A 12,164-nucleotide genomic window follows, 5' to 3' on the forward strand; every position below is an offset into this window, starting at 1 on the left:
ACTTGCGGTTTACCGCGCTGACGCCTACGGGCGGTATTTAGTTCAGCACTTGCCGATTTTACTCGGCGTGATTTGCATATTGTTCTATGAGCGCGCTGGGGGGCGGCTTGAGACCCGGTCTTGATTAAGAGGGTCAGCGCGTTACGAGGAGTGCTGCCTCTTGCTGTCTGGTGTGCCAGATATTCAAAGCCTTTGCTAACCTCTGGTTAGCCCACAATGCTGGTGCCTGGGCCAGTCTAACCCTCCTTCCCCCGCCCTAAAGGACTTAGTCATGGCAGAGGGATATTATGTGGAGGAGGAAACCCACCAATACTTGGGGGATGACGAATTTTATGAAGCTGTAGATCAGTCCATCTATAGGTGTGTGCAGGAGATCGTGGGGCCTATGGAGGATAGACTCTCGGCCCGCATTGTGGAGGAGTGCACTAAATTGGCCTCTACGGCACCGGGTACCCAGGGTTCTGCCCCTGCCACTTCTGAGATTAAACCACCTGCCCCCAAGAAGGTATGCAGGGATAGTGGCTCCGGGGGGTCGCAAGGGGTGGATAAGGACGCCTTTGAACGCCTCCGGGATGCGTTCCTGGCTAAGGCAACGGAGCCTGACACCCCTGCGTCGCTCCCAGCCCCGGGCCCTTCGGGGTCGACCGCGACAGCCCCTTCCTCCCCGGGAGGGCTCTCCCCGGCGGACACGGATGACGACGAAGATTCAGTGCGCTCGTGGCGCCCGTCCGGATCAGCGGCGGAGTTGCCTCATGACGCCTCAGGTATGCTTGACCCGGACGATATTATCCATCCGAGGTCGGCAGCCTGGGCACCGGGCGACAAAGTCGCGAAGTTCGTGGCGGGACGTCTGCGCAAGCCACTGGAGAAGGAGGCACGTAGTTGCCTCAGGGGAGAGTGTCCGCGGCCTACACTGGAGGGAAAAGTGGCCCTGACCCCTGAGTTAGACGGGAAAATGGCTACTTTTATGGCAAAGTTTGTTAAAGACCCGCGAAAAGGCATTGACCGTTCCTGGCGGTCATGCCAAGACAAGCTTTTAGATACAATAGGCCCCTTAACGAAGATCCTAGACATGGCGGAGGAGGCCAAAGTTTCCGGTTCCACCATTTCACCGGAAGTTCTCTCTAATTGGGCTCAGAGGGCAGTGATATTTTTGGGCAACGCTAATTGCGCCCTTTCAACAGAGCGTAGACGCTCGCTGCTCATTAAGTTAGATCCTAAATTGGGAGACCTAGCCTCGTCAGAGGCGGGAGCAGTAGCGCAGGGCGGCCTATTTGGAGATCCATTCATAAAAGAACTGGGGAAATTTGTCTCCACCTTTTCATCCCTAGACAGAGCACAGTCCACCATAAAAAGGGTGTTTAACCAGCGTTTTTCCCGGGGGGCCGGCCGTGGAAGGGGCCTCACGTCCGGCCGTGGTGGACAGAACCAACCGAATAAGGGTCAAGGCTCCGGCAGAGGTCAATACAACTCCTCAGCTAATTACACTAACTTCTACCCCTCCAGGGGTCAACGCTTCAGAGGAGGCCGCGGCGGCTTCAGGAATGACGCAAACAACAACAATTCTCACGGTGAGTGTAATCCCGGCGGACCAGGTCCAGATTGGGGGGAGACTGGCCTGCTTCCAGGAGGCCTGGTCAGCACTTACGAAGGACGCGTGGGTTCTTCAGACAGTGCGTGGGTTTCACATAGAATTTTACGATCACCCGATTCAATTAAGGGATCCACGGCCCATTCTTTTTTCCCCAAGGGGATGCCCGGTTGATCGACGAGGAGGTCTTGGCGCTGTGCCAGAAAGGCGCCATCTGTCGTTCAACACGGCATCCTTCAGGTTTCCGCAGCAACATCTTCCTGGTGGAAAAGACGGATGGCGGCAAGAGACCGGTGATAAATCTCCGAGAGTTCAACGGTTGGTTGGTTTACAACCATTTCAAGATGGAGGGGATCCATCTTCTCAGGGACGTCCTACGGGCGAACGACTGGATGGTCCGTTTGGACCTGAAGGACGCTTACTTGGTAGTGCCCATCCACCCGCCTCACCGTCGGTTCCTGCAGTTCCTCTGGCGGGACCAGGTTTACGAGTTCACAGCCCTTCCTTTCGGGCTCTCCTCGGCCCCGTGGTGTTTCACCAAATTGTTACATCCAGCGGTGGAGGTCCTTCGGAGTCAGGGCATCCGAATGATCGTCTATCTAGACGACATCCTTTTAATGGCGCAATGTCCCAGCAAGCTGATTCTTCAGCTCAACCAAACGATAACGTTATTGCAGGGTCTGGGTTTCATCGTCAACAAGGACAAGTCTGTCTTGACGCCTTCCCAGAGAATGGTGTTCCTGGGGTTCCTAGTGGACTCGGTGCAGGCCTCCCTCAGTCTGCCATCACGGAAGATGGCCAAGATCAGGCACGAACTCTGGCAGACGATCGCCAAGGAGCGCACGTCCCTGCGTCAGATCGCCAGGGTGGTGGGCCTCCTCTCGTCCTCCATCCAGGCGATCTTTCCGGGTCCGCTTCATTATCGGGCCCTTCAGCGCCTCAAGGCGTACCACCTTCGGAAAGGTCTATCTTACGAACAGTTGGTCCCATTGTCCGAAGAGGTAAAGGAGGAGATGTCCTGGTGGCTCTCCCACATGGAGGCCTGGAACGGCCGGGCGATTTTCGGGTCGGTTCCGGATCTAGTAATAGAGTCGGACGCCAGCAGATCTGGTTGGGGCGCCCGTTGCGGCGATTTCTCCACAGGCGGAGGCTGGTCGTCAGAGGAGCAGCGTCTCCATATCAATTGTCTGGAGCTCCTCGCAGGTTCTTTCGCGGTCCGTTGCTGGACCAAGGATTCAGCGTCATCGTGCGTCCTTCTACGGATGGACAACATCTCAGCGGTGCGCTATGTCAATCACCTGGGAGGCCCTCGGTCCAAAGCCTTGGCGAATTTAGCAAAGGATTTTTGGGACTACTGCCTAGCCCACCAGGTCTCGGTGACAGCAGAGTACCTACCGGGTCGGGCAAACCAGGTGGCGGACTGGCACTCGAGGTACCTGCGGGACTCGAGTCTCTGGAAGTTGGACACACAGGTGTTCCATTGGCTACAGACCATTTGGGGCCCGTTCTCGGTGGACCTGTTTGCGTCCCGTCTCGACTTCCAGTTACCAAGGTTTTTCAGCTGGAGGCCGGATCCTCTAGCGGAGGCCACGGATGCGTTCCTTCAAGACTGGAGTCAGGAGCGCCCGTATGCTTTTCCACCTTTTTCAATGATAATGAGGTCGGCGGCCCTTCTTCACCGCCAGCAGGCGGAGGTGGTGATGGTGACGCCGTGGTGGAGGTCGCAAGTTTGGTTTCCGGTTCTTCTGGAACTTTCTTGGGATTTTCCAATCCTACTCCTCCGGCTCCCTCATCTTCTCCTCAATCCAGACGGGGACCCGCATCACCTGATAGTGCAGGGTTCTCTCCGCCTCATGGCATGGAGGCTTTCCGGAGACGCTGGTCGCTCCCTGGCCTTTCGGGAGCAGCTGACTCCTTTTTGTCTAAAGCATGGGCCAGCAGTACCACGAAGAGATATAGATCAGCGTGGTCCAGGTGGGTGCGTTGGTGTCTTCGACGGGACCTGGATCCCCTGGTCGCAGGAGTCGTTCACGTACTGAATTTCCTGGCGGAACTAGCGACTAGTGGTTTGGCCTATCGAACGATTAATGCCGTTCGCTCGGCGATTTCGGCGGCACATGAACAGATAGACGGTGCCCCGGTTGGGGAACATCCCCTGGTGTGCAGGCTCCTTCGGGGGGTACGTCTTGATTTGCCCCCGGAGCCAAGGTATTCTGTCCTTTGGGACGTTAATTTGGTCCTGAACCTTTTCCTTTCTTGGCAACAGAATAGATATCTTTCTCTGAAAGAACTATCGGCAAAATTGGCCATGCTATTGTGCCTGGTGTCGTGTCGGAGGGTGTCCGATGTACGTGCTTTGGATATCTCAGCGAGAGTGTTCTCTCCGGATGGAGTTACCTTCACGGTGGGTCGTCGAACGAAGTCCGCAACGAGATCTATATCTTACCCGGCCTTCGTGAACGTTCCCAAACTATGAGTGGTCCAGTGCCTAAAAGCATACGAAGATATGACTTTAGAACTTCGTCCTCCGGGCGAACAGCAGCTCCTGATCGCACTGCGAAAACCGCATAAGGCGGTATCCTCTCCCACCATAGCCCGTTGGGTACGGTGGATATTGCAAGAGGCTGGCATTGATACCAAGCAGTTTGGAGCTCATTCGGCCAGAGGTGCTATGGCCTCGAAAGCTTTCTCCTTGGGAGCGCGTTTGGAGGACTTAATGCGTGCTGCAGATTGGTCCTCGGATTCCACTTTCAAACGGTTCTATTTCAAGCCAGTGGTGGATATTGCGAGTTTGGTGGTCGGTCAGCTTTAAACAAGCATAATCTGAAGCCTCCGGTCCCGACATAGAATCGAAATTTGCCTAGCATAGTAACGGTAAGTTTCAATTCTATTAAGGACACGGAGGCGAGGATTATCCCACCCACTCTCCGGCGGAGATCCCTCCCCGTATTGGTGTAAGTAAAGATTCTTGAAAGTACTTGCTTCTAACGTGTCGGCATATTTATTGTTTCTTGCCTTGTTCAAGTCACTTATGAACGTTTGCGGCGCTGACGCTGTTGCTTTTTTCCTTCCAGGTAACGAATCTAAACAGGATCGTGGTTGATTTGGCGTGACTCGCGCGAAGAAAGAGGAGGGGATCACAAGATGGATGCCCTACCTTAGCGCAGTGGACACTATGGAAGGACTATGTTTATGGACTGATGGGAGTTGTAGTTTATCCCATGTGTTTGATGTTTTTTGAGATATGTTTATCCCAGTGTTGAGTGGTATGGCATATCCTTTACAAAGTTTTGCTTTTCTGGCTGCTATGTGTTTTCTGTTAATAAACAGCGGAGAGAGAAAAGCATAATCCTCGCCTCCGTGTCCTTAATAGAATTGAAACTTACCGTTACTATGCTAGGCAAATTTCGATTCTTTGGTAACATTTTCTTAAGTTTGATTTTTGCTAAATTCTTCAGGGGCCAATCAGTACAGTCGGTATGATCAGTCCAATCTTATCAATCAATCTTGAAAGTGCTACTGGGAACTGCCTTAGTGACCTGTTTACTATTTAGTGAGCTGGCAAACCAAGATCAATCAAGTGACCACAATAAAGGAGATGTAGCAGCTGACTGGAGATCTGAGACCCTGATAGAAATTTCAAGCTGGGTGCCAAATTGGAAAATATTGGAAATGCAGCACACTTGTCTTCAGATAGAACTTTCAGAACATTTTACTTCAAGCCGGTAATCTACATGGCTTATCTGGAGGAGTGTAAGCTTTCTACTAGCATAGCCCTTGTCTCCAGTCCTGGCACACACTAAAATAAATGTCCTAGTTCACATGAAGGAAAGTTTTAAATCTATTAAGGACACAGATGTGAGGAGTATCCCACCTTTGGCTCGGAGGTTAAGTTATTACCACCCAATGATCATATTTGCTCTTTCAGGTTAATTATGGCTTCGCACCTGGCGTTTACCAGTACTGTTGCATGCCTTGGATTTTAAAGAGCATAATGACCATAATAGTGCGGGACTCTAAAAGTACATATAAGAAAAACAAGATTCACTGTTTATGAACGTATTATCAAATAGATTTGAAATTGATGGACAGGTTAGTTCCTCTATTTATGTAGAAAGATGTGCAGACAATTCTCAAGTCATCCCACCCGGTTCCGCCCAAATCCTTCTGCACCTTATACCTGTGCTGCAACGCACCCACCCCACCTCCCCCCACTGATGCTCAAAGAAACTCAAATGAGCAATAAGACTGTGCAGGAGGGTGGGCAGTGCGCGTGTGTGTGAGGGGGGGGGGGGGGGCAGAGATCCCCGAAGGAGGCTCAAAGGATTGGAAGACCAAAAGCTGCACATGAGTAAGGGGAAAAAGGAACAGAGCCTTTAAGGGTAGGCGGAGATAAAAACAAGTGTAGGGCTGGACAAACAATCTACAGGAGGGAATTGTGTGACCTGAGCCAGTAACTGGGTGCTCTAGACTAGGTCAGTGCGTCCCATCACAATGAATGCACTGTGCCCAGCAACCTTGGCGCTTATGCATCTTCTCGTATACTGCTATGAATACTGCCATGTACAATTGATTACCATTTAGCCAGAATTTTTTTTTTTTGATCGGTTAGGCTTTTTGCATGTAAACCTGAATATTATCAGTACGTCAAGGATTCTTGAATTTGTTATCTTGCTAGGGCATTTGCACTTTGCCATTGTGTATGCTGCTACTTAAGGTGTACCGCAATTTAGAACTTTTAAAACTATGTGTTTTACTCTTCGTTGAATAAAATGCATTTTTTTCTTTTCAGCATCTACATAATATACAGCCAAAGTAGTCCAAGAATTTGATGGTATAATTCGCTTTGCCCTGCTCGTTAGTCCTGTAATTGTAAGGACACTGAAATTGATTTTGCAATCACATCCTACCCCTGTAATTTTAATACAACTAGGATTATTGTATTTTATGAAAACTAATCGCTGGTGTTTTAGGTCTTTTCTGTTTGGTATTGAGTGGTGATTGATTTGGTAAATTGAAGTGGTTTGTATATGGTTTATGTGGAACTCCAAATCATAATAAAATAATTGGATTTTTTCAAATGCTGGACAGTTACTGCACGCACAGCGAAAGGAGGACAGTCTGCTTCAATTTAGGAAGGTACGGTGAATGACTCCACTGACTGGAAATAAAAAAGTAATAACTTTCAAGCTGTTCACGCACGCCTACAAGGACCTCCACAATATCGGACCACAATACTTCAACAACTGCATTCGGGACCCAAGATAAACATCTGCTCAGCCAACTTCTCCCTAGCCACCGCCCCACGCCTCTATAAGAACAGAGCACGTGGAAGGTCCTTCCCCCTACATTGCAGCCAAGACCTGGAACAAACTCTTCCTTCACCTTGGGCGAAGCCCTACACTGCACCAATTCAGGAAAGACCCCAAGACCTGGCTCTTCGAATGACTCCAAATGGAGCTGTACATACACTCCTACCGATCGTCTTGAGACCCTAATGGGCGAGTAGTGCGCTCTACAAAGCCCTGATTGATGCGTTCCTTCTTTGCATTGGGCAAAGCTGTAATGCAAATTGAGGAAGGGCCTGTTAAGACTGTGCTGGCCCTACACATGGATGGGCGCTAGCTGCACTGCATAGGAAGTCATACAAGTGACTGCATCACTGAAATGCCCAAATACCCCAGATTGCAAAAAGGAGGTGCACATGCGTGTTGCCCTACTGGTCAGTTTCAATGAAGGCTGTGAAACGCTCAAGGGAGCACTGAGATAGGAGGAAGTAGAGGTACAGTGACCAGAATTTTAAAGCCAAAAACCGGGACATTTCACAAAAATAGAAGGACTACAATTTTACCTCAAGTGATGAGAGCGCTCATCATCAGCAGAGAATTACATAACAGGCAATAACCACATACATAAAATGCAACTTTTAAACCCAGTAGCTTGCCTGTTAAATTGCGTTCTTGAAACAATTGCTAACTATCCCTGCTTTATAAAACAAAAAAACACCTCCCACAGTTTCGAGTCGACCCGCTTTAAGAACCAGGACAGGAGCTACATTCTTGAAATGTGCTGGGACAGCTGGTTAAAAACTGGGACCATCCTGGCAAAACAGGGACGCCTGGTCACCCCAAGTAGAGGAGCTGTGAAAATGCAAGGGGCTCACTGGAGCATTAGACCACAGGAGTGGAGAAGTTAAAAGCAAAAACAAAGCAGGGACTTTAAGTGAAACACACACAACCTTCCTAGCCCCATGTTGAGCTGGTCCATGATGCAGCATAAAGGCAAATAAATGAGCGTCTCAGTCCATGAGCTGAGTGCAACTGCCGAATTCCTGTGGCCCGACCTTAATTAAGCAACACATCCAATCAAAGAAACACCTGAAGGAGTGCAATACAAAGCCCACAGTGAATGATACAAAACGAGAATGAATACTTCAACCATGCAAATGATAACAGTGACTAACCCAAAGGCCCGTAATGCATCACTTTCAAGGGACTGGCTAACCGTTAAAGCGCGACATAGGTCAGACCTAAAATAAGAAGCCTATATCTCCTAGAGAAAAAAAAATACAAATGACAAACTTCTACTGTGCAACTTTTGCAGCATGCAATGCAGGAGGCCATCTAATCTGTGCAGAACTGCCCAAGGTTTGTTCATCCAGTTTGCAAGCATGCTACCCTTGTTAATCAAGAAAAGGGGGGGGCAACTTCAATCAAGTACCATGCAGTTGTATCAGATTCAATGCCTCGCATGAAATTTGAATGGAATGCAATTAGCACCTGAGAACAGGTTGTTTGTCCAGTCATATCAAATCTTCGTGAAAGCAACTCTTTCGAACAGCTTTGCTTACAATAGGCCGTCGGTTCAGCTTGGCCGAGATCGGACATACATTTTGCATCTTGTTGCCACTATTAGTCGACATTCCATAAAATATAGTCACCCCGATTCTAGTAATGGTATTCACCAGCCTGCAAACATACATCGCTTACTTACAGTTAACCCTATAGAACGTGAGCGACTTGTAATAGGCGGCACTGCAAGGACACCATCATTCCTTCCTGTTGTGAAATACATGCATCAGCATACACCACCTTTCAACTTACAAAGTCTAGTCGCTTTCCGACAACCTCAGCATGAGCTAGCCTACTGATCACCACAATAGCAATGAAGAACAAGGGACAAGAGAGATTAGGAATAATACATTTGAACAAGCCCAATATAAGCAATCCACTGGATATCCCATGCGACTCAAGGTGAAGATGCTCCCTCCGTGTGTGCCTATCCATTCTTTGTCCTTCGCGCAAGAAGCTGGCGTTTCAAAGTGCATGAGACTGGCGCGCTCTCTGCCGCCATTTTGTGCCTCCTCCCCCGAGACCAGCGCCATCACTTAGACATGCAATCCTCTACCATCTTCATGTAAACGCACAACCACCAAAATCAGGTCCGCGACCCTTGATTTCTTACCTCACGAGCTTCATTTTGACAGCTAAATTGGTGGAGAAATAGCCGCGATACGTAGAGAGTTCACGCCCAGCGAGCGGAACCAAAAAAAATTGAGCACGGACGGGCTAAGGCCACAAAAGCACAAGCCTCCCCGGCACGAATAGTTGAATTGTGGGAAGTATTTAAACCGGAAGTGACGTTCGCAGGACGAATCAACGTTGAACGTCTGTGGGTAACTTTTTTTATTTTTTTAAAAAGACTGCCTGACTACGCCATGGAAATAGAAGAAAGTGTGATCCGTTGAAGAATAATGGGGAGCCAGCTTGGAGCATGTTATGCGAGCCGCGTACTCATCGTATTCTCATGCGTATGTCAAGTAACCTAACTGTGTGCTTGAATTAAATCCTCACTTTTTGTTAATATATTCGTATACTGCATTTTTTTTACCAAACTGAACAAGTAGTGATCCACTCCCGCCACCCCCACTTTTTAGTCGTTTTCTGCTCTTTAAATACTTATACGTAAATTTATTTGAGGTTAGGGTTGTCACGAAAACGATTTTTATGTTTTACCGCCATGACAGTTATTTTACTGTTCAGACTGGCTAAACAATGGGAGCATGTCCAAAGCATGTATGTTTTCCTCCTCATCAATAGTTAAAACAGCAAACGTATATAGATAGAAAACACTTTCAAAAGTCTTCTAGAGTTGCCTAAATCTATGATTGTCAAATATATAAGCAGTGACTGAAAAGCCATGCTTGACATAAATACAGAGGGTTTTATATAAATTACTATTTAAGTATCACATCCCCACCCTTACGGAATCTTGAAGCATGGGCAAAAGGTCGGTATTTTTCTCCTGGAAAGGTGGCAACCCTACCTAACATATCATAGAAGTATCTAACATCATTTAAACATCTTACAATATTAATAACATTAAAACATGATATCTAGCTGACAAGGTTTCAGATTGCTTCTGTGTGACATTTTCATAATTTCCGTGGAATTATGAGTGACATTCAGCATCTATGAGTGACACTTTCTCATGAGCAAAATCAAGCAATGAAGACGAGGGAAGCATATTAATATCAGAAATTTCACCCATTTGAGCAACAAGAAACTGTAAGATCTTAAAACTGCTGCAAAGCACCAGGAATAATCATAGCTGCCAAGTTTTCAGATTACTTATGTGTGACATTTTCAAGTGTACTTATGAGTAACCAAATGCATGACACTTAGAGTGCCACTTTTGTGCGACGCAAACCAAGCAAACCCCCTTTTGAGCTACAAGAAGTTCTAAAAACTACTGGAAAACCTTGAAATGGAAGGACACTTACCTACTATCCTCCTAAGCAGCACTGCTCAACAATGGCAGAATTTATCAGAGAAGCTCTGCAGCAGCTCAGTGGCGCACAGTGCTGCTGCACGCAGCTCAGCACTTCAAGCAAACAAGCATTGGCATAGTCAATAGGTCTCGCTTTTGGGACTTTATAAGTATTTAGTTATGCTGCACAATATCCTTGGTTCAACATCAACTGTTGCATGGCTAAACACTTATAATGTCCCAAAGGTGAGACCTATTGGCTATGCCAATGCTTGTTGTTTTTTTTAAGCGCGTATCGTTGGACAGAGAACAAGCGAGGGGACATAAGCTCTTGAAAACAGTACTGGGCCTTACATGACATGGAGCCGTACCTTGCTCAGGTACATGATATGAGGGAAAGATTTGTCTTGGCTAGGTTCAATAACTTGCTGAACCATCTCTTGGCATCACCGAGTGGGTGGGCTCACTCTTGCTCCATGTTACCTTGCTATTAGGACAGTACCCGCAGGACACTTTACATGTTATGTTTTGCAAATATTTTAGTGTGCCAAGAAGGCACTTTATTGTTTTTCTGCTAAGCACCTTGACTTTTATCCAAGTACTTCCTGCTCTTATGTATTTGAAGCTGCTCCCTAATTACCATGTACTATATGCTATCACCTCTTTTTTTTACGTGCCATATTGAGGTCTAGGCTTTGTTGACCGAATGATATACATTGCTGCTAATGGGAGGTTTTTTATCTTGTCCTACTGATGTTTGGTAATTAAATTTAAGTTATTGAAATGTTACGCATGTGTTTTATATTTGCACTGTAACTTTTGCTGTGTTATCTTGTTCTTTAATGGTTGTTTTTACATGCCGGATAAACATTTTATGATGAATCTTCACTGGATAAATTAAAATTTACACAGACAAAAAAAATTATTATTTAAATCTGTTAGCACTAACTGCATATATCAACTGAATTTAAATTTTTTCAGGCAGCTCTAACAATACATGAACCGGAGAGAACTAACTGCAATTGGCCTATTGATACCAATGGCTTGTTTTTATGTAGAGCTTCATTGTGCACTTCTGATGTTAAGTACTTTAACAACATGTTACTATTACTCAATGTGAAGGGATTTCGGTTAACGTACTTCTAAAGGAATGCAATTTTCATTGCTCGTATTGAAGCCCATAGAACGCAAATCGCCAAAGATGTCAGCAGTGAGCGTTTAAATCAGTGCGCCTTCTTACCCGGAGTCTGTGCTTTACTACATTTCATTTGACTGCTCGTTGCCAAGAAAAGTCATCCCGCTTCTTGTTTACCTCGAATGCCCTTTCAGTTGTGCATGCCAATTTAAATAGTCGCCACTGCCCGCGAGGGCCACCAGTGCCCCCACTGCCTACCTGCTGCCCGCTGCCTACCTGCTGATACTGCCGCTGCCCCAGCCGCCGCAGGGCCGCCCACCAAGCCACTGCCTACCTGCTGATACTGCCGCTGCCCCAGCCGCCGCAGGGCCGCGCACCAAGCCACTGCCTACCTGCTGATACTGCCGCTGCCCCAGCCGCCGCAGGGCCGCCCGCCAAGCCACTGCCTACCTGCTGATACTGCCGCTGCCCCAGCCGCCGCAGGGCCGCCCGCCAAGCCACTGCCTACCTGCTGATACTGCCGCTGCCCCAGCCGCCGCAGGGCCGCCCGCCAAGCCCGACATCCATTTTCCCGCCGCTGCCAGCCCGCGGCCCCGCCCCCCCGCCAGCCGATTGGTCAGCCCGCTCCCGCCTCCCCGCAGACCCTCCCTACCGGCTCCCTTCTTATGA

General features: G+C 48.1%; 1 protein-coding gene across 1 annotated transcript in view; it reads right to left on the minus strand.

Annotated features, from left to right (window-relative positions):
- The window catches only part of LOC144829234 (small nuclear ribonucleoprotein Sm D1-like), a 58,318-nt gene extending 49,098 nt beyond the window's left edge, over window positions 1-9,220 (minus strand). Inside the window, exon 1 of the mRNA XM_078688166.1 lies at window positions 9,056-9,220. Within this exon, the coding sequence (XP_078544292.1) occupies window positions 9,056-9,069 (14 nt within the window). The 5' untranslated portion in view covers window positions 9,070-9,220. The remainder of the gene's footprint in view (window positions 1-9,055) is intronic.
- Window positions 9,221-12,164: the final 2,944 nt, after the last annotated feature.

This window comes from Lissotriton helveticus, chromosome 4_1 (assembly GCF_964261635.1).
Source record: "Lissotriton helveticus chromosome 4_1, aLisHel1.1, whole genome shotgun sequence".
NCBI classification, from domain to species: Eukaryota; Metazoa; Chordata; class Amphibia; order Caudata; family Salamandridae; genus Lissotriton; species Lissotriton helveticus.